This window comes from Ascidiella aspersa, chromosome 5 (assembly GCF_963924565.1).
Source record: "Ascidiella aspersa chromosome 5, kaAscAspe10.2, whole genome shotgun sequence".
Lineage (NCBI taxonomy): Eukaryota > Metazoa > Chordata > Ascidiacea > Phlebobranchia > Ascidiidae > Ascidiella > Ascidiella aspersa.
The window spans coordinates 28,000,952-28,025,242 of NC_139451.1; the positions used below are offsets into that span (position 1 = coordinate 28,000,952).

The 24,291-nt window shown below is 38.7% G+C and overlaps 1 protein-coding gene across 1 annotated transcript in view; it reads right to left on the minus strand.

The window, feature by feature from the left end:
* The window catches only part of LOC146145752 (uncharacterized), a 73,512-nt gene that overhangs the window by 12,506 nt on the left and 36,715 nt on the right, over positions 1 to 24,291 (minus strand). Inside the window, exon 12 of the mRNA XM_083390670.1 lies at positions 647 to 1,259. Within this exon, the coding sequence (XP_083246796.1) occupies positions 647 to 1,259 (613 nt within the window). The remainder of the gene's footprint in view (positions 1 to 646; positions 1,260 to 24,291) is intronic.

The following is a 24,291-nucleotide window of genomic DNA, read 5'->3' on the forward strand; positions in this document are numbered from 1 at the left end:
GCTGTTAATAAATGGTTTGTTGAGTGTTTAACACAGCGGTTCTCAACCGGGGTGCCATTTATAATGCCCAAGCGTGCCGAAAGATATTCGAGAATTTTTAAGAATCAAATTTTTGCTCAACTCACAACTTTTTGTGTAAGGTTAGAATGGATTGAATCCGATTCAAACTTCCTACGTTGTGCAGAGTTGATGTGTGTTGTTTCAATTCCGTTTATTGCGACATTCTATTTTTTTACCTACGGAAAAACCTTGAAGGGGTGCCGCAATCCATTTTATATATCCAAGGGTTTTTTGAAAGCCATAAAAGGTTGAGAACCACTGGTTTAACATAAACATGACACTTGCTTAAAATGCCTGGCTGCAAGCAAAAGGGTTGGTGGACATGCAGATTTATGTTGAAAATGAGAAAAATTCAAGTACAAATAAAATAAGAATTTAACTGCTTTTGTAAGAAGGTTTTATTCAAAACTTTTTTGAGTTGGAAACTGTCCAAACCCATGTATTAAAACATAATTGAAATGTATGTAATTGAAATGCCTTTACGATTTAAATAAAAAAAAATAAACATTGTATTAGTAATAAAGAAAATCGGACTTTGTGGTTAAAAAAACAAAACTAAAAAGAAAATAAATCAACATGGATGCACCTTCCGATTCATTACCGTTCATCCAGTTCGAGTTCAACTGGCGTCGGGGTTTCGGGGCACCGCCGGATGTGGGTGACGAACCTTTCTGGGCATTCTCGAACATGCTCTTAACAGAGCTGATGTTGAGCGACGGGGTATAATCCGGGGTTTCTTTGGTGCCGGCTGGGGCGGGCTTGACGACTTGCGACATGTCGGAATCGGAAATGGCACTGCCGGCGCTGGGACTTCGTGGGTGATCTCTTGTGCTGCTCGGAGCGGGAGAGCTCGACTTTGCACTGCGATTGCTGGGCGATGCGCTGCTGTGATAGCTCGAGTTGCGGCGTTTATCGGATGACCTGCTTGATCTTCCGGTCCTCGTTTCGGAAATTGACGAGGATGTCGAGCGACGTTTCAAGCTGGATCGACGTGGCGAAGCGGGAGCTTGATCTTCGTCTTTTGAGAAGAGCGACTTTGCTTGCTGGAGGTCGATGCTCGGAACGTAGTCCGGGGTGATCTTGGATCCGGCTGGAGGGGAGCGCACCACTTCGATCTGTTCGGAGGCGGGGGAGTCTTCTACTTCTGGAGCAGTGGCAACAGGTTCAGGATCCTTTGCTACAGGAGGAGCGACTAGCTTCTGCAAAAATAAAACGAGTTGGTGATGAAAATACATCATTATGTGTGTGCAAGTAACAAAAATAAAAAATAAGAGGTTTCCCAATGAAAAAACTACCAAACTCGTAAACACAAGTCAAGCCACTAAAACTTTAAAGCAAATGACCTTTGAAAACATTGCCCATAGAGTGACAGGCTAAAACGAATAAATTGACAGACTTTTACAATACCAACGGGTACCTTGCCTTTTTCAAAAGTATTGGGGAAATCGGCTGTTTATGCTGAGAACAGACATAGTTTCTAAACTGTTAAGTACTTTAAAGCGTACCAATTGTATCTGCCTTGATAGCTGTTCGCCTGTCTGGCCTAACTGGATTGCAGTTTAAAATAGTAAGAGTGGAGAATATAGCAGACATTGACACAATCCACCTGTCTAAAGAAATCTTACGACAAAAACAAGTGTTCAAAAAAGCCGATCTTTTTATTCCTACTTTCAAATTTTTGCAAAGTTTATTGAACTCATACATAACCCACTGTTTCTTTGTGATATTCCTATATACTTTGCAGCCGCGGATTCAAGCAATTAGTCAGCGAAGCGCGCTTTTAACAAGGAGTCACCTTCTAAAACACGTCGAACACATGTCGCGGTATCGGAGTCTCACGAAAGCTTTTCCGTAAACAACAACCGCGCTTCCGCGAAGACGCCGATTATGACGTCACTGACGTGAGCGCTGCATGACGAACGGCGCGACTAAGCGCGATCGATTTAAAGTCAATTTTTTCGATTTTGCATTTGCCGGGTAAACCGTCGGGCTAAATTATTTTTTCCAGTGTGACGTCACTTCGTATAAAATACGTAGACATGACGTCACAAATAAGTTAGAAGAGAACAAAATAAGAAATAAGTGGTCTAGATTGCTCCTTCTATATCGCGTTTGCTAAGTCATGTGGAACATGGCAATAAAATCACGTAGTGTTAAAATTTGCGTCGTCTAAAAAGTTGGAATTTACGAATTGTATTTAGATAAAACGGTTATAAACTGTCTCTCCTGAAAGTATTTTGCAAATAATCCAGTCGCCTTATTTTCGCATGACCACCATAAATCCAAAATCACGACTTGTAAAAGTTTCTTCCAATCTAAAAGATTGCCAAACAGGTTTGGGTATGAATACTTTAGATACCTAAAATAAACGGTTTTCAGAAGCGTTAGAAATGTGTATATGGCTTTTATTTTAAGCACACTGTTAAGTCTGTTTTAACCGAAAACAAGATTTAAAAAAAATAAATAAAAAAGATTTTAGAAAAAAAGCATTCGACTGGTGAAAGATAAGACTCCTATAAGCGCGGTCCATAGTTTCGCCACAACTGGCAATTAACGATCCAGGCACTTAAATCGAAGTTGACAAGAACGACCATTTACGGCATCGTGTTACGCTGGATTGCCGATCGAACACAGGTCTACGAGCCGTGCTATCGACATTGTAATAATAGAAGGACTTTTTGATAATCCCTATATGTCCGTGGTTCCAAAACTGTATTTCACTTGGCGGTCCCTTGCTGCTTTCTTGAAATATTCGTAATTTTTTTTTGTAATATTTCAAGAAAGCAGCAATTTAAAAAAATACTGTAGATCCGTGATAAATACTAAACAATGAAATGACACGGATGCAGCCAAGCTTTAGATTTGTTTTTAGAAAATTAAATGAAATGACCAAACTCCTCAAAACTAACTCGCGAGCCGAGTTTAAGAACCATTGCTTTAAGTGTTTGTTGCAAAACCGAATGTGTACATTGATAAAGTGAAACAAGCGCTGAGCGCAAACATTGGGATCGTTAAACCACCGTCTTGTCTTACTTAAGAAACAGGAAACATGTACAAATTGTTTGACATGTTGAGTCTATATCAAACGTCATTGTGCAACAGAGACGGTTAAAGTAACCAAAAAAGTAAAAAAAATATACCAAAAAAAAACAAATTACCAAATTCACCGTTTTCACACAAATTACAGTCTTCCACACAAACAAGTACCATGAAGCGTAAGATAAAACCAAGTTAGGCCTAATATGTGTATTAACAAGTTACCAATAGCTAATCAGCTACTACTCAAGATATTTTCTTTTTCTACCGAACCGCACTATACAACTAATTAACATATTCCTGCAATAATGGTCACTTGCAGTTTCTATTTAAATCCTGATATAGGTCAAACTAATAAACCAGCGCTGCCGACCACGGTAGCAAACAACAAACAAACAAACGCAAATTAAACCTCTAGTCATGCACAGTATGAGATGATCATGAACACCAGCAATCAATGCGAAGTTCTAATTACTCTTTACATATGCAACATTCGCTAAAGGGGAAAGGCGAAACGTTTATGAGCCAGCCCAAAGTTGGATAGGTGTTATTCAGCTTAACAAAAATGCCGCTAAATTAAAGGTATATTTTACCAAAGGATACCCGAACAAAAACAGAGTGGACCTAATCGCCACCAAGCTTAATTTAATTAGACAGTAGAAAATTCAAGATATCGATTGTTTTGTCCTATTTTTCTACGACGGTGATCACTTGCGTTTAGGTACTCGGAATGGATGTCCGATAATATCGGATCTGTGCCAATACTCGATAACAGGTTGTATAGTATCGGTACTCGTCCGATATTTGGGTAGTATAATTGCTGATCTGATATCACATTCTAGTGCAGAGATTTGATCTCAAAAAGTTAAAACTAATATACAACAAATATACAGTGGGTAAACATATTAACAGCGGCATTCACGAAATGTTGAACGTTTCGTTTTCCTACTAGGCCATAAGCCAAAAAAGCACTCGGTCTGAGATCAAATTGAACCTAAAGAATACCGTACAACATACAGGTTTGAGCAAGAAGAAACCAAAAAGACGTTTAAATCGTATTCCTTCGTTTGAACAGCCAATAAAGTCCTCGGTCTAAGAACCAACTACGTAGCAATGCAACTGAGAAAAGTAATACCACTCTACAACGATCCTATAAAACATACAGGTTTACATCAGGGTAAAGCAAAAAACAAAATACGTTTAAAGCGTATTCCTTCGTTTGAACAGCCTATTAAGTCCTTGGACGAACTAACTACGCCCAAAGCAATTGTAATTTGCTCAACTGAAAAAGCAATACAACTGTACAACGAATCCATACAGCATACAGGTTTACATTAAGAGCTAGCAGAAACCAAATAAACGTTTAAACCGTAATCCTTCGTTAAAACGGCCAAGAAGTCCTCAGTCGTAAAACTCACTACGCTCACAGCAATGCTGCTCAGTTAAACTCAAAAAAGCAATAGCACTGCACAACTGAAAGCAAGTGCGTATTATTGATCAACCTTTGCCAGAGAGAAATAATCTTCTGTGAGCTGGCCCAGAGGCGGCATCTTACCGCGAGGTACACGTCACGCCTGCCTAGTGATTACGTCATACGTTTGACTCCCTTTTGTTTTTCGCTTTCTTTTTTGTCGCGTCGCTGCGACGAATGGCGACAGGTTCTCAGAAGTCGTTTGGGGCGTGCGAAAAAAAAGGGCGGTATATTTTAATTGGAAGCGCCGTAAATAGTGATCGTTGGTTTGCGGTTTCTTTATTTTCTGAAAAGACCACAATTTGACAAACTTTTTTTGTTTGAATTATTTGGCACTTGGTTGGTTCTATATTAAGCGGAAATAGCTGGAAAAAAAACATATACAAAGTTCCTCCCTTGATAATGAATCTCCAAGCGAAAAGGCCTAGTAAATCGACATCATCTTTATAAAGACGTTTCTATACGTACTTGTATCACCATCAGTTAATGATACATACAACGAAACAAGTAGGTATCCAAACGTCTTTCGTAACATGAAGTCAATTTACTTGACCTAATAGGCTTTGAAATTCATTATCAAGCCACATTACAGATTTCGCCCTAGCGGCTTAAAAATCAGATGCATTCAAACAAACCAATGTCTTATTTAGTCATTAATTAGTTTTTAATAAAAATCTAGCAACTGTTCGCATGTTCCTATTATATATTTTTCTGTTTTAGTTGGTGGCAGACTGAAGTGAAAAAAAAGTTAACATTAGGGCTAACATCGAAATAACAACTTAAATTGATAACAATCAAACATTACTGCTGAAAGGATGTAAATTCTGCCAGACAAAACGAATTTCAAGTTAGACAAAGGTTCTACTGGGAGAAACAATTCTTGCTAAAATCAGGAAAGAAACCTTTTGTTTGCCACTAACAAATCAAAAAGGATCATCGAACTTTCAAGACACTACGTGCTACTCAAAACTTTAAAAGCGCACAACGGAATGCGATAATTGCAGTGCGTAAAGTGACGATTTATAGCCTAAACATGCCGCAATTTCGTCACTGCTTAATTTTGCACGGGCAGAAAATAGCATTCAGCAAAACGCAGAACCCTGCAACGCGAAAATAATGTTTGCGAGTAGTTTAAAGGCAAAACTCACGGCTCTGTAAGTTTACCCGACGTATTTGCCTTTAAAATACTTAAACATACCCTGTTCTAGATTCAATTGCGTTTTCATACAAGCCTTCCTCCCCTTTGTACCACACAGCCAGTCACGACAGTTTTTTATGGCCTAGTTAAACGTATGTGGCGCTGTGTTCAGCCATAAGGTGTTGTAGGCTCGTTGCATGACAACATCAACAGACGCTTCCTTACGAAGTCGTGCTTTAGAGAAGCGCATGGTTTATCTTCAGCAAATTTAAATGACCGATATTCATATTTTACGTTAAATTGGGAAAAACGTACCACGAATGTCAAAGCCCATGTAGTAGTAGGTTAAATCTTGAACGTTTCGAATATTTATTTTCGACATAAGGATATTCAAAAATCTAAAAAAATGACACCTACTTATCTATGGGCTTTAATATTCGTAGTAGGTCTGCCAAAACACAGTAGTGACAAAACTAGCTGCTTGAAACACGTACGACAAAAACGGTATCGTTGTATACGAAACGATTTTTGTTTTATCCTTTAGGCAATTTATTTCAGCTACAACTGAGCGCTATAGTTACTTATCAGTATCATTCAGGCTTTGGGTACCTTTTCGTTAGACGAAATGCTTTGCCTCGCCTTCAACTGATAAGACAAAATCGCACAACTTTGATGACTTACCTTCCCAGCTGAGTTCCCCATAATAAATTCAAGCTCCAATTAGATCCGACTCTATACGACAAAAGATCGCCCAAGCAATTGCCAAAATCAAATACAAGGCAAAGAACAGTGGCCAGGACGTTCGACTGATCTGCTGTCACAAGACCCGTGAAAGGCAACACTTCAAAGTGGATTAAAGCAAAGTCAGGGGGGGGGGCGACTTGAAACATTGCGGCGACGAATTATTCATGACTTTACGCTCCTGACCAATTGGTAAGCAATTGACCGATCGAAAGCGGCGACAAAGACAAGACGGGAGGTAATAATAGGGCCGGGACGTGTCTAGGTCATATTTTTGGAGGTTTAAAAATCAATTAAGAACATGCGATAAACTAACATCTACAACTTTACAGATTAGGTCGAAAAAAAAACTTTTTTGAATAATCGGCTATATAATAGGGCCGGGTACGTGTTAAAACTGAGATTTCTGCCGGCTAAAATTCGTAAGAAAAACTACAAACAACATCGACTTTAACTTTAAAGATTTGATCGGTCAAAAGAAATTTCCGTTTTTCGGGAAAGAAAGAACGTCGCAAACAAAAGTGTCGCATATAATTGCAGTGTTTTAAAACATTGCAGACAATTTACCGATATCGGTCACAATTTTACGAAAGGTGCTAACCTGACAAATATGTGCCACAAAAATAAACTATGTTTCATTCAATGGTCAAAGTGCAGACTGCAAACTCAGGTTTCTCATTTTACCGAATGCACATACAACCTCCCAACTGACTGTAACCGCCACCAAACTCAAAATAACCTACAAATCGTTTATCTGCTTCTGCTATACAAAAATTTGGCTGCCATACGTTGAAAGAGGGTACTGGAACAATTTTTTTGCAAAAAAATGAATTCACCAAATGCACATCCAGCCTCCCAACTGACTGTAACCGCTAGAAAACTCAAAATAACTTACAAATCGTTTTGATTCCTCATCGATAAAACTACGACTGCCTTAAGTCGACAGAAGGCGCTGGAACAATTTTTTTGCAAATAAAATGTCAAAAATTTACGCCACGAGTCGAGAACGTCAATCAGACATCAACTGAAACGACGAAACGTGGTGCGAGAAACGCAGACGTGACGTAAAATTTCCAGCCGAAATGTTGCGGTGAAGCGTTTTAAATGTCACTACGCACAACAATCAAAACACTGACGCATTTTAACGATGCAAAAATACACGAACTGATCGGCGAAGTACTTATTTATATTGCGACTGGTGGGCACGTCGCCGATACCGTACTTTACCGAAGCGCTGTGGCCGACAGGATATATTGACGGCATAAAAATGCTCCAAAATCGAATGAACTTTGGTGTCTACAAGTGTCGGCGTAGAATATAAGGTCAATATAAAGGTTTTGGGGGAAAATAAACTTTTAAAATATGCCTTGAACCAAGCGTTGTGGAACGTTGGTGATCATATTTTAGGACTCTGAAAAATATAAATCAAACTTTTAAGGACTTAGTGATTTGCTCTGTTATTTATTCGTTTTATTTTTTCACAGAAAAACCACGCGAAATAAACAAGGATGTTTAAGTGGCAATAAGATTCGCGATTCCAAAAGTAACTGGTCAATTGCAGCTTACAGTCGACCGCCTTTAATAAAAAGTCGTTTAGGAGCATTGGTACAGAGATATTGTAAAATTCAGTAAACAAATGTATTCTAACCGAAGATGCTATTTAGCTTTAATTTTTTTTCAACTCCTTAAATGGTTATACTTTTAACTATATGTATGGAAAATTTAGCAAGCTGATACAGCAGAAAATATGAGCTCATAGCTAATACGCTGTCTCTTATTTGTCCGGACCTTGATTCGCAATTTAAACAATAACTAGTCGACCGCTTTTAATACGCAGTCGTTTAGGAGCGTGTTTTGAAACTAATATGCGGTCGCCGGTCGTGCCCGCCAAATAAGTCGATGGGCGAATCTCGTTAAAACCGGTTGTATCCGGTTTACCGCGCATGTCATAACTTTCACTTCGCGCAGATCTCGAGCCGGACGCAGCCTGGGCCTACAAAGTTTCAGCTGGAATCAATAATTCAGGCCCCAGCCCGAGCCAAGGCACGTCGCGTGTGACGTCGACTGGTCACGTAACGTCCCGTGTGTGACGCGACAATCAAAAGTTTTTGAAAGACGCATATTGCCGGGCTGAGCCGGATGGGATTGAAACGACCTTTTTTTGGTGATTAGGTTCGGGTGATTGATCTCTGCACTGAAATGACAACAAAAACACGTAAAAAAACGTGACGGCTAAGCTTTGGGTCTTGCTCGAAGCAGTAAGTATTACCCTATATAGGGCGCTGTGTTTAACAAACACGCTTTCAGACTTGTTTTCTGCCTTTTTGAAACTCATCTTTTCTGATCAAGAAACGCAGCAATTTGCAAATCGAAGAAGACGAATTAAAACGCTTGAACACAAAATTTGACAACATTAAACAATATAAATTGCTATTAAAATCTGGTACAATGCCTGGCAGCATTATTATATTCATTTAATTCAAAGGACTGTATGGGCCTGAGGTCGTTTCTATTATGCGAGAATATATTGTCACATTTGATGCAATGCCTGGCAGCAACAGTATATAAATCGCTAGGTTCAAATTCAAAGAACCCCCGTAGATACTAAAACTAAATTTCGAAAACTTAATCCAGTAAAACCGTCAAACTTAGGTACGTGTTTTAACAAACAGTGCCGGTATAGAAATCAAAATAGAGTATTCAGGTCGCACTCTGTAAAAACAAGTTGTATTAAATTCTCGACAAGCTTTCGCACAACCGTGCTTCATCAGGTCAAAGTTTTGAAAACTTATAGAAATCAAGCATCTGCAAATGTTAACCTGAATTAGTCGTATACTCTCGTTTCCTTAGGTGCAGTCAAATGAAGGACAACGCCCAATATACTGTCATTTAATGCTGCTGGGATGTCTGCTGTGCCGAAAAGACAGACGGACGGCGTGCCAGACAGGATCAATGCTAAATGAGTTGGGATGGGTTTGCTCTTTTGAAGCCGAAACCAAAGCTTTTTACCCTGTTTTTTTTTGTGCCACTTTCGTTAAGTAAACAGGTCTTCGTGCAACCGCAGTGTTGTAACGACCTTGACTTGACTTTCACTTAATTTACTGTTTTAAATGATTTAAATTTACTTTCGGATAAAATTACTTGAACTAAAGTTAAGTACTTTGACAAAAATGATTTTCAGTAAAAAGGTCCACCTATCTTGTAGTTTAACACTTATTTTGGATGTCAAATTACAGTTTGATGGGACTTGTTTTGGCAATGGCTTGGTACTCGAATAGATATTTGTTAAAAATGACACGACTTAGACTTATCAAGGACGTAAGTAATTTTAAAAAAGACTGCTTCGCAACACTGGTAAGAATGAGGCTTTCTGTAAAAAACACATCTACGCAGTTCAGTAAGAAAAGAAAACAGTTTAATTAGCTACACATCATCAGCAGTGTTTAAACAAGTAGAGCTTGAACGCCGATTCAAATATTTAAGGCACCCTTTCGAGTTATTTTCATTTATTCTAACAGAAACTTTTACCGTACTGAACACCCAGATTCAGTAAGTGTAATCTGATTTTAAGAGCTGCTCCAATAGTGCACATTCTGCATTTATCTTGCAACTAATGTTCAACAAAACACTCAACTCAATTTAACAGGTGTATACATTTAAGTTTAACCACACTATGAATAAATCAAATGCAACAAAATGTACTAAATTTGATTTCGCAACCTGACATCAGTCAAAATTATTTGCCATCTGACTAAATCGTTTTGCACAGAAGTCGTTTTTAAAAGCAGCGCTCAGGAAAAACAAAACTAAATCACTACTAACTGACCACTCATTTCAACAACCAACCTGCCTTACAAGACAATAGTGTCAAGTTACGTTTATAAACAATGCAGGGATACATGTTAGCCGCCAAAGAGCGCTTCTGTTAATGGGCGTTAGTGGCGTTTTGCTGAACCGATCGAGTTGTAGTTCCGTAAAAGCACCTATTTCCGATATGTGTAACAGCGCTGCTACAAGATGTTTTTAAGTAGACGACCTTCCTTATCAATATATACACAGTTCCATCTCTTGTAAACGTTTAACTCGGGGAGAAAGGGTAAAGCTTTCGGTTTTAGCCTTTTGCGTTTTTCCAGTCTGCGACGATTATGATGCGGGAAGCATGTCTAAAATTTTACGACGTGTGCTGTTAACTGGAAAGCTGTCTTGTTTATACCGCATTTGGTCAGTAAAATACATTTCACTTAAGCAAAATACATTTGACCAGAATAAAATACATTTAACTCTTAAGTAAATGGACATTTGACTCAAAAGGACATTTTACTCAAGTAAAATACATTTTACTCAAGTAAAATACATTTTACTCAAGTAAAATACATTTGACTTAGATTTGACTTAAGTAAAATACATTTGACTTAGATTTGACTTAAGTAAAATACATTTGACTCAAGTAAGTGGACATTTGACTCAAGTAAGTGGACATTTGACTCAAGTTAAATACATTTGACCCCAGTAAAATACATTTGACTTGAGTACAATATAGTTGACTTGAGTAAAACACGTGAAAAACACATATGACTCAAGTAAATACACATTTGTAATACGTAAACCTCAAACGTATCGTTTAGCGTGCTTTAAACAAGGTATATAACGTTATATTTTTGCATATAGCTTAATTTAGACACTCGGACTGCCTATACTAACAGCTTTATGTTATTGTCCTAATAAGCTTGGACAAAAAACACTCTAGTCTAGTCAGTTCGAAATGCTGCTAATTGTCACAATAGATAATCTTCAGGGTCTTCTTTATATCATCACATGAAAGTCAGTTACCTTATAAAATGTTTGTGTTACTATTAATGGCATCAACAGTCTGTAAAACATAAAAACAATGTAGCAGACATTGAAAGAGATACATAACAACAAACGAAACGAAAAAAATTGAAAACCACCACAAAAACGTTTGCCTGATTCGCCTTTTTCGTCATAAATTTGTAAAGGGAGTCTATCTATAACGAAAAACATTCAAAAAACATTAGTTCGCTATTCTCATAACAAAACGTGGCGGAAAGTTGAGTAGAGATACGAATTCGTGCCACACATGCAGCGCAGTGTCACAACTTATAAACGTGACTTTTAACTGCATTTTCACCATTAATTGTTCAGCAATGCTGCGCGACAGAAATACTGAATCACAACAACATCGAGAAATTTGACCTTTTCGCTTCAGCGTGCGAAAACAACTGCGATTGGCGAGGTTGCGCACAATTGCAAATCGACTGGCAAGTGACTGTCGCTGGCTGATCAGCATGGGAAAATACTTTTCACCTATTTTCAAAACAAGCTCTTTTATGAGAAAGTGACGGTCTGGCGGTTTTTTGCCAGCAGTCCGCTGTTTTGAGGCAAAATATATCGCCATTGACCTTGCAGTAAGTGACAACAATGACAGCAAATATTTTCAAGGCTGTTCTGGCAAAATATTTCAAGTTATTCATTTCATGAGACGACCATTAATCCTAATCCAGAACAGTTTTCATAAACATTTGTCTCACTTAACTGTGCACGTAACAGTCGTAACATCCTTGTGTAATACACCCCAAAACGCGGTATAGTTCGGAGCCGTCGTTTTCGAGCAAACGCAAAACCGATGACGTCATCGACGATACGTGACGTCACACTTCCGCGACTCTCTTCAATACATCACTTACCCACCTTCTACAGGTTCCATAATACCGCTAACAACAAATTCGCGCCAGCCCTGTACGAAAAGGCTTTAAACCCTACAATAAAGTCGCCTAATCGAGTCGATTTTTGCCAATTGCGCCAATTTGCTCAATTTGCTCGATTACATTCGTCCAGCGTTGCACGAAAGGCTGCTACTGCTGATACTGCTGCTGGGGAGTGGTACCGCGCTGCTTGCGAAAGCGCAACCCGTCATTTCCTGGTGGTTCAGGCGATGGCAATACAAGCCATGGCTCGGGCTGATTGGCAAGCACGTAAGAATAAAGCTCGCTTTCCTTCGAACGCGTGTTTTTGCATCAATTACAACGGGGTGCTGGACTTTTTATCGTATTCACCCGTCGTAACCTGTGGGTAAATACCACCTAAAAGAAAAGTTATTCTATTGTGTTTAGGAAGTCGATTTTTACAATGGTATTGGAATTTGATGCTGTTTGTTTTTTGCTTTTTTTCGTTTTGCAGCACGCAATATTGCGTCAGGTACAACGGGGTGCTGGAAAAAAATGCCACCTAAAAGAAAAGTGTATCTATTGTTTTAGTCGCCTTCATCACAATAGTATTTGGATGGGAAGCTGTTTTTTGCTTTTTTTCGTTTTTGCAGCACGCAAAATATTCGTTTATTACAACGGGGTGCTGGGCTTTTAATTTTACCTCAGGGATGGAACCAGGTTGGAAAGCTATTTTTTTAGAAAGTGATTTTTAATCTTTGGGTAAACAACCCTTGGAAGTTTATTCAATTAAAGGGGCCGTGTTTGGATTAGTGTTAGAATGGGCGCTTTTTTGACAGCCTAAAACCCCAATTATGTGTCAAATTCTTATGACATTGTTTATATAAATACAAGTTATGCGGGTATTCTATCGTTGCTGCATTCCCACATGTTGCAACGTTACTTACAGCAACATTAGGAAAATGCGTTAGTTAGATAGCAACATTGACCGAGCGCAATTTCGGAAACTGATTTCGGTCGGTCCTTAGGTCGGTTTTGACAACCACGTAGTTAGTGACTGAATTAGGTTGGACACCAATCAAGAACGAAGGCGGGAAACCAGATTAAAGGCTCGACCTCAAAACGCCCTTTATATTGATCCTGTTTATGCGTGTTGCGTTATCGACCTGTATACGAACCTTGGAAGGCGCAATAACGTACCGAACCTAGTACATTTTTTTATAATTTTCTGACAGCCTTGTGTATATCATACCCAGTTACGCTTCTGAGCGTATACTTGACTGATTGCTGTAATGTATGGCATGACATCGCCTTTATATAGTTTAAAAAAAATCGTGCTGCCTAGCATGATAATTCTACAAAACCAAACTCCTTCAGTGTAAACTGTATACGAACCTTCAAACGTAATTGCATAAAGAACCAAATCCATTTTTTTAATTTTCTGACAAGCTTTGTGTATTTCAAACCCAGTTACACTTCTGAGCGTAAATTTGACTGATTGCTGTAATGTATGGCGTGATATCGACTCTGTGTAGTTTAGAAAGTCGTGCTGCCTCGCATGGCAATTCTACCAAGGCAAACTCCCCTTTTGTGTAAACTTAGGCTTTATAAAAACCTGTAGCTTTTGGGTGGGCTAAGCAGACTTGGACAATTAGTTTTTAAACAGACTTAAACAACCTTTTTGTTTCGTTTTTTCCAATTCGATTTGAATTAAATTAGGAGCTTTACACTTTTTCCATTTTTTAGAATTATAGAACTCTGAAAACTAGGAATGAAACTAAACTCAGACCTAAAATCGCGTTTACGTAAATCCACAACCAATTTAGGTTAAACGACAATTGTTCGATACATTCACATATTTCGGAAACGAGTGCGTAGGATTTGTAGCGCGTTTTTATCAACACGGTGAGTTGTTTAGTCACAAAACTTCCACAATCCCACTCTCAAAACGTGTGGAAAAAGGTGAAGCGCGCTTTTCAGCCAAACATGCTTACAACGTACAAAACCTCCTAATAAGGTAGCCCGTTCCTTTTTTTCCTGCATAAGTGGTGGACGGCCATGAGACCGACATAATAAAAACTTGTGGTATTCAGTTACTTTTTAAGTTCAAGTGCAAATTAAGTAAGTTTCGGGAAAGTCGGAAAATAAAACTATAACTCTACTCACAGGAAAAAAGAACGGTAAAACAATTGAGAAATAGCTTTGATACTTTGTTTTTTAAGGAATCCCATGCAAGACAAGGCTAAAACGCAACAAAAGGTTTATGTGCGACGGCAGAGTCTCCTAACCAAACTGGTACAAGTAGATGATTTTTACGATATTGCTGCTAATTTTAATCCAGTTTGTGTGTTACATTTAGTTTTAAGAAATATAATTTAGTTTGTTTAGTGAAATATCATTTAGCGTTACAATTTAGTTTTAAGAATATCAAAGCCCATACAGAAGTAGGTATGTTTTAAATAACTCTTTATTAATAACACACAATCTGGATTAAAATTAGCAGCAATATCGTAAAAAATTATATTTGTCCAAGTCAGATAGGAGGCTCTGCCAAAAATCTTTTGTTGCGTTTTAGCCTCGTCTTTCATGGAATTGCTTAAAAACAATTCAAAGCTATTTCTCAATTGTTTTTACTGTTATCTTTTCCTGTGAGTCTAGTTGACTAACTACAGTCATCTTTATTTCTTCACTTGAAAGCAAAATGCGCATGGATACCGTGGTGGCACAACTTAAAAAATTGGGTATAATTTAGAGAGGTCTTTTAATCTCTAACAGCATTGACTTAAACAACTTTTTTTTACAGCGTTCTAGAATTAACTTTAAGTTTAAAAATTAAACTTGCACATCCCTTATCAGTTTAAGTCTCTCATAAGAAAACCCTAAAACAAACGCACTCAATACGAAAAAATCCACTAAACTGATCATTGAAACGAGAATCATTTGTCAGATACCGTCAATTAAAAAAAGGCTGTACAGCACAGCCGGTAAACTCTGTAGGAAGTCGTAGCAGAGCGAGTTATGCGTAAGGACATTATTGTCTGAGTCAAGCAGTAATTTATTTGCAGCATAGGACAGTCACTTAACGAACAAAAAGGACTTAACGAACAAAAAGGAATTCTGATTTTTTTCCGATGTTGGTGACAAATGGCAGTAATGAGTTACAAAAAATCGTCTATTTTTGTGACAAAACTCAAAATATCGTAAAAATTGGAAGCCAGCCAATTATTTTCAATAAAAATGTCAAGAAGCCCATACTCGATACTTTATCCCGGTACCGATACGATAACCGATATTTTCGGCGAAAAATACCGCAATGTGACGAGATACAAAATGACGTCATTACTATAGTCATAAGGCATAATTGTTGACATTAAAACGCGCTAACGTAATGCTTTCCAGGGTTTTTATCCAAAATTTGCTTCAGTTGATACGCTGCAGTGTTTAAAGCATGGCTACCTTGTTACGTGTAGTGCTAATTAAGCACGAACATACCTTCGAATGTAAATCTATATTACGATCTCTAACCGAGTATCGGACGACTACCGATACCACCCCTAGGCCTCGGGTATCCGCTGCGATTTGGTATTATCCACCATCCACCATCCTCAAAACTGACAGAATTTATAACATCAAAGCACTAGGGCCTTCCTTCTAGCATATAAAACTGTCAACCGGACCTCTTTGCAATCGCCTGTGCATTTCCCTTTTAATAAAGTTCCACATTTCAAATGAATTATTTAGGTCTGTGGAACCGGCGAATGGTACACATTGTGTGTTGTGTCGGGAACAGCGCAATCTCCCTACAGTGTGCTACACACGTTCGCTAAAGGGAGGCAGAAACATTAGGGTGCCCGATGGGACGATACCTTACGGTTGCCAATAAGATATTTGGATTCCGCCCAGTAACGGGGAGATTATTTGCTAACTATCTGACTTCAACAAAAAACATCCTACGTAAAATCGAATTAGGATTTAAAGGCAAGAATGAAAACGGAGTAAAAAATAAACACTATGTCGGCAATTTATTTTACACCATGTTATGAACGTAAAACTTAATTCAAAATCGCGGTTTGCAGATCTTTGGAGAGCGCTATAATTTTCGAGCTGATAGCTCAACTCAACTCAGCAATTTAAACTGTAGACTTCCAAACACTCAGACTTGCCTTGTCGCGCTTAAACGGCAATTAGATTCACTATGATCTAAACCAGTGGTTCGCAAACTTTTTTGGCAAGCGGCACACTAAAACATCTTAAATTATTTGCGGCACACGTTTAACAGAACAAGAATAGAGTAAGTTTACAACCGCCCTTAACACACGACAAACCATATGGAAATGTTCTAATATTATTAATTTGTAATGGATAAGGGCGTATTTAAATCTAAAATGCTTGCATTTATGTCGATTGGTAATACTAATAACTTACTTTCCAAAATTAGAAAAGTTTCACGGCACACTTGACAATCTCTCGAGGCTCACAGTATGGGAATTACTGATCTAAACGAATCACTAAACAACATGAGCTCCACAAAAATATTGCAGTTTGAAACAGCGACGGATAGCGCGATCCTCTCTTTGCTATTTTACAATCATTTTTCAAGGGAAGATGGCAAGAGAGACTGATAAATAATAAATCTCGCGGCAGCCGAAGCGGCGGCGGCTTTACAGCCAAATTAGTCGGCGCCGAGCATATTTTATCGCACTCGTGCATATTAGTCGTGTATTGGGGCCGGACCCATTTAACGCAGACAGCTGGACCGATGAATTATTCAGGTGCCACAGGTTTTTTCTCAAAGGGGAGTGTCGCCCTGCTTTGACGTGATTCGCGCCGCGATTTCGCCCTTTTCGCGAATCGATTGCGTTTACGATGACGTCATCAGCGAATTTTAAGCTTGCCTCGCCAAATATGGAGCTTGTTTTGTCTTGAGGTTGTGAAGACAAGACAAGCCGAGTGAAAAGTAAGGTCGTTTATAATTCCGAGGGAAACTTTGTAATTATCGCACCGTTGTGTTTGTTTTTTTGTTTTTTTCTTTTTCTATTTCAATCACGTAAATTGCGTCGTTTTCGCGGTTGAAGTGACAATTTACGCGAGAAAGGTTAACTCTGTAAATTTGGCAATGATCAATGTACAATTGTACAGGTGTATCTCTTTAGACGGGTCTCAACCCTCAAATCCACATAAATTGCTAATTTTAGGGTTATTTTCTGGTAAAAGTCTGATTAATATTTAAGTACAAGATAGCAAAACCTTTTTTATTATTGGGCGACATGAGATTAAAGTGGAGTGACGGAGCGGATCTACAGTACCATATCACGCGTGTGGTCTGGCCCCTTAGAAGTCGCTTTTTGACCAAAGCTTTTTTGACTACAGTGCCATATCATTAAAGCCGTTTATATGCACCTTTCGCAGGCAGATTAGATTAAGGTTCAATCCGGATTAAAACGTAATCCGTTCCAGCGTCGTAATTACATGGCGCGAAATTGAAGCCAGCTTAAGTGTAGAAGCTACACTGATATACACATGTTTAAAACGTGTATATAAACGAACTTATTGAGTTGCATTACATCAGTGGTTCTTAAACTTTTCGAGACACGCCCCTCTTTTACAATTTTAACAAAACTCGCGCCCCACCTTGATTTAAACCCAAAAAATATTAAGCAGAATCAGCAATTTATTTCCAGGTAAGTGGCAATAATGCGAAGGATGTAACTGTTTTCTGGATACCAAATGTTCAATTCGAGGATTAGCAGCATGGAAATATAACTTCGCTTAATGTTTAGTCATAATTCATACAAATTTTGTCAATTTCTCGCGCCCCGATTGTGAACCTTACACTTTTAAGAACCGCTGCATTACAGAACCGCTGCATTACAGAACCGCTGCATTACAGAACCGCTGCATTACAAGTTCATTTTCAATGAAACGCGAAACACAACGATCGGCTCGATAGTCAAAAACAGCAGCAGGCGTCGGTTGTAATTGACACGTCCGACTGCAAACTGAATACACTTGCACAGATTGCGTTCAGGGGGGAGGGGGGGGGGGGTCGGGAAAGTGCGGATTTGTCTCACGCACGGCGCCCTTTAAACCGCTGACGTAAGGGCGTCGAGCGACGGAGCGGAAACGTCAATCAAACGCATAGTGCCAAGCAGACCAAGCACCTCATGCTGTCCTGTCGTCTGGCAAATGGAACCGAGGTTGACTTTGTCGACTTTCTGTTTGCTATTTTCTAATATTAGCGCTCGTCGCTTTTCTAATGCTTCCTCGACTATTTTGACATATTTAGCGTTTTTCGATTATTTATTATTAAATTCCGTCTTCTTTCTAACAACCCTTTATTTTTATATTTTTTAAATTGTTTACCGGTTTATATTAGGCTTGTTTACCATTTAGAGCTTGTAAGTTTTTCTGTAGAGCTTTTTCATTACATGTGCTGTTCTGTCGTCTTTCAAATAGAAACACTGAGGTTGTCCTTGTCGACTTTCTGTTCGCTACTTTCTAATATTAGCGTTTATCGACTTTTGACTATTGCAACAGAAAAATCCTAAACATATTACTTCTACGTGGAGTCATTGTCTTTATTTACCTGAAAAGGACATCTACTTTTCTAATCATCGCCATTTACATTTCACTGCTTGACTTGTCGCCTTTTTTGTTTTGTTGGACATTTTGCAGCTTTTTAGGGTTTGTTACTTTTTTAATATTAGACGCAGTCGTCGAAAGACTTGTCTTGAACTGAAGTTATTTTACAAATGACTTAACTAAGACTTAAAATGACTTGTTTACAACACTGCATCACATTGCCCTACTCTTCTATTTCACTGCCTTAATAGCTAGTCTGATTTCGGCAGAACTTAGCGCATAAGCGCGCGTTATCCGAATATCAGAAACATATTCGGTTTCCCATTTCAATAAGCTTCGCTAACCACTAACATTACCTCCACCACAAACCCCATAAAACAAATAGATGGAAGTCGATAGCTACAGAGAGCTAAAACGATGGCGTTACAATATTTCAAGTTTTTTGACCCCAAATTGAAGGCCCCTAGGGGTACAGACTCATAAAATGCACACCTACATACCACTCTACGTCTTGTCGGAAAATTTGAGAATTCTACGATGTACACTTTTTCAATAAAGCTTCGGACAAAAAATCGGTCTGAAACATTTAATGGCAAAAACAAGATATGTCCCGAAAAGAAAATTTCTGGCTGTACACACCGCCCTACTCTATTCGGCAGGCTGATCTCGATTGATGTCGACAGGACTTTGCGCAAAATACACGACGGCGCTCCTTTTACGAGGTGCCTTACAACGCCAAAGTGCTTCGATTTGCTGTTTACGGCGGCTTAAGGCAAACGACAGACTACTTGTTCAAAACGGAGGCAAGTGAACTGTGGGTTAACGACCTCTGATACGACAGAAACGATTCTCTGACACGGTAACCTAGTTGAGGAAGGCTGTACAGAACGGCAGACGACGGGATATCTTAAAATAGCAAGTCGATTTCTGGACAAATGCGGGCCAGACGGTCAAAAGATCGACCACAGTATTCCACTATAAGGCACTGACTTCTAGATATTGCCGTGTCAGTTATTGTTGAACAGAAAATAAATTAACTGACAAGTAGCCTACGTCTGAAATGGCGTTACGCGAAATGCTTGGCTTGTACCCGAGTATTTTTATACTCATAAATCCGATGCAGTGCAAAATAGGCACAAAGTAGGTCCACCGTTAACCTTGAATTGAAGTTGACCTGCTCTAATAATGACTTGGCCTGGAACTTGTTGTTCATAAAAGACTCGACGTAAGTTATTTTACAAATAATTTCATTGGGACTTTAGTCATTTCAAAATGACTTGTTTGTAATACTGGTGTGAAGCGAAAAGGTTTTTCTCCCTGGTGCATTTAAAGCCTTGCTTTTGCAACCAATTCTTCCAAGATAAGGCCAGGGAACAAGCAAACAAAATCTCTTGTAAAACAGGGCTTTACCGGTTCCGTTACAAGAGAGTGTTATCGTACGAGGACGAATCGGTCATTTCAAAGTCGTTTTGTCGACCTAACGCTTAAAATAGGTATATTGATGGTGCGGTGAACGCATATATTGGATAATTGTTTTAATATACTGATAATTACAAAATAAGTTGAAATCTGTATCTTTTAGAGGTTTTAGTTAGACGTAGTAAGAAAATCAAAGTAGGCAACATTTTTATGTATGCTTCGAATAACTCTCTTCATTTTTAACATTTTATCGAAATTGAAGAGAAAAAAGTTAGATAAAATGTAACTGTTTCGGTTTGATTTTACAATAATAAGCCATTCGGAGCTTTAATTACAACATTGAAACTAAAACAAAACTTTGCTGACGCACTCTAGCACCATTTCAACATCAACAACAACATCGTCGACACAATTTCGGCTCGGTGGGAAGTTGTCACCGTTGTCACGTGACAGGATGCAGACGAGCTGATCCATGACGTCACCCGTCGCCGTGGCAACCGGGAGACGGAACGTGACTGGCAGGCGAAGCGGCGGTGCCCGGTCGATGTTTGTGGCCCAAGGAAATCGAGCGGCCAAATTTTGGAAAGGACACGTATTTTTATCTCGCGCGGAAACGTCTGGGGGCGTGGCGTTTTATGACGTCATAATGCAAGGGTCGACCTGACAAAAAGCTGAAAGGCGAACTGACACCAGTTGATTGGAAGTTTTGAGATTCGGTTTTGGCAATATTGCCCATGAATCTTTTGAGTTCAACGTTTGCGAGAAAATCAGGTTGTCCGTTTCAAGCTCAAAGTGAAAATATAAAACGGAATAGTAAATTAGTTACAGACAAAAACAAAAACCGGGGCGTCATAAATGCTTGGTGAAACGTTTACTAAACTGAGACTACTCAAGCTCTTTAAGCAACCCATAGCGAGAAGTTTCTAAACTATGTTCCGTCGCAGTTGAAATGCAAAGCGTAACTAGAACATCAAAGCCTCAGCAATATTCCTAATTTTATAGAAAACCTGCTTACAATCAATCTCAATAAACCGAACAATGCGAAGAATTGAAGTCGGTCCCAACCGAATAAAAAACGAAGACATACGACAGTATAGTAGCTTTACAAATTTCTGCCTTTAATTCTCTTTTCTGCCTTTAATATGAGTCGTATCTCCGTTTTACGTCAGCATTTTCCAAATTTGTAGAAATCCTGCGGAAAACCAATCTCAATGAAACAAACTATGCGAACAACTGTAGGCGGCGATCAAACCGAATCAGACGACGACTCAATATTCAGTCACGACCAATGCGTTAAGATATACTATAGTATAGTAGGTATTGATAGCACTACAAATTTCTGCCTTTCATCGTCATAACACAAGACGAGGCGAAAAGCATAGATAAATTCGAACTTATTTAAAATGAGTCAATTTCTTCGTATAACTTTCTAACATTTTGTAAAAATCTTGCTTAAAACTAATGTCCATAAACCGACAAACGTGAATAACTGTAGTCATGCGTTGAGATAAAAATATATGGTAAGATGGCGCTACAAATTTATTTTTTCATCGTCATAAAAAACCTTTCATCATCATTAAAAACGCACATGGTATTGAGTCAAAACTTCCAAATATATTCAATTCCCAAACTCGGCAAGCCAGCGCCGACATTCAATTATGATTCACTCGCCCAGATTCCAAAACCGCATTCCTTTCAAAGGAAACCGAGGAAGTTGGGAAAAACACAGAACAGAGGCGTCTGAGAAGGCACAAGTCGCACTGAACGACGCACAGAGCTCGAAATGAATGATGGTAATCGATTCTGGCTCCAGTAGCGAAAGCGTGATCATTGCAGTGCATTATGACTGCTCATTAAGTCAGTTCGTGCAACAAAACGGCGGCCCTTGATTAATCTATTGACAGATTTTCGACAGAAAAAGCACTAATTCAGTGCCAGCTACAGTAATTCCCGTTTTGTGCATTGCTAAAGTTTAATGCAGTGGTTCTCAACCTTTTATGGCTTGCTGCACCCCTCAGAAATACTGAATAGATTGCGGCACCCCTGATTTTTCGGTAGGTAAATTACTAGAATGTCACAATAAACGGAACCGGAACAACGCACAACAATTATACACACCGTAGGAAGTTATAAAAGGATTTATTCCACTCTAATCTTAAACAAAAATTTGTAAGAGTTGAGCAAAAATAAGATTCCTAAAGATTCTCAAATGTCTCTCGGCATCCTTAAGCATTAGAAATGGCACCCCAGGGTGCCGCGGCACTCCGGTTGATAACCACTGGTTTAGTGTAAAAGGAAAATTTATTTTTTTATTCGAAACACGTTCCAATGTGCACACACACACACCTGTTCAACAACTGTAATCTTGTCCTTTCGAAGTCGCTTTTAACGGTTCCCCTATCACAGTAAAGAGCAATCGCAGAATCACCGAATCTGCCGATCAATGATGCAAGCAGGGCAGGCTAGAAAAACAACTGGTCTGCAGTGAGGTTCGAACTCACAACTTCGGTCATTCCACGACCGTCACTCTACCAACTGCTACATACCTCTTAATATGTGCGAATATGAGTTCATAGTAAGTTTAATTTCACAGTAATCAACTTATTTGTAGTCTTTATTGTGTTACATTCATTGTAAGCTCACCAAAGGTTCAGTGACGAGAATTGGGTCGCCCAAGCGACGCTGTTCTAGTACACGCTTAGTATCTGCGTCCACGCGAAAAAAGGTTAAACACTTATCTATACAAAGGCGTTAGCTGCCAGAGTAGAAAAGCTCGTGGTTAGATTCGAAGATTGGAGCTATAAAATAAGAATTCTTTTTTAAAGCCTCGAATAACGAGTAAATTACTGAACAATGATTGACCTGGTCCAGTCTTTCCGAAGGTGTACGCGTTACGCTTTGTCCTGGATAGTTGACACAAAAACAAGCAATTATATGATTTTCAATATTTGCAAATTATATATATAAAGGTCACCTAACAACCAGAGGCGTATTGACTCGTCAATGACTTGACTTAAGTCTTTTATTTTTTTTATTTTTAACAACAAAAGTTATTTTTTAAACTTGCTCTAATAATGACTTGACTTCATTCTCTTTTGCAATACACTTACTTAAACTTAAGTCATTTTAAATTATTTACAACACTGCAAACACCACAGAAAAGCTACGAACACTGCCGCGATATCCAAAGGTTCCAGAACCGATAAGTAAAACTAAAATCTAATACAAACAAAAAAACGCCACACACTCCAAATGAATTGGACGACCAGAATAATTCGAGCACTGTATCCGGCACCACACAACGTCGTAACGAAATAACGTTTGGAGGAAAAAGGCGAGGTGAAAACGGGAAAGGAAGTACGTCGACTTGTTGCGATCAAATTTGAGACCAGTCGGGAATCCTTTGGGAGTAGAAGGCGCCGATCTCCCAGGAGAAAAATCTTTGGTTTTTGTGCCAAAATAAACAGGCAAATGCCAAGTTTTTCGTTTTCGCCAGCGTTTTAAGATACCAGGGCTAGACTTTTATTTTCTAGCGTTTTAAAATTAGATCGGAAATTAACGAATTCTTGCAAATTAGTAAGTAGACTATAATTTACAATAGGATTACATTCAATTAACACACACATTAGTCAAAATGAGACTTCAGAAAGGCTAGATCACAGTTGATGAACTCGAACACGTATCTTGTGTATCTTACTTTCAATTAATTCACAATTTATTCAGTATAAATAACAATTAATTGCCACAAGAATGTGAATGGCTGTTCTAACATTGACACTTCTTAACATAGCCCATGCTTTTCAGACTACAAAATCAACTGCACTTCCAATGTGTTGTTAATAAATTCCAGTATCGGATCAGATCCACTAGTTATCACAGTTTAGTTACTTCCAGATGATAAGCTACTGTTTTTTGAACAAATTTACCTTTAAGGGTAGAATAGCTGAATTGTATAGCAAATCTTGGCTGACATTTCTGTAATAATTCGGTATCGTAACAACACCCTATATACCGGATTGGATTCACTAGTTTTAAAGTTTAGTTACCACTAGATGTTAAAGTACTGTTTTTGAATAAAATTATCTTTTAAGGTAGAATAGCTAAGGTCTAAGGCATGGGTGTCCAACAAGCGGCACGCGTGCCAATAATGGCACGCAAGC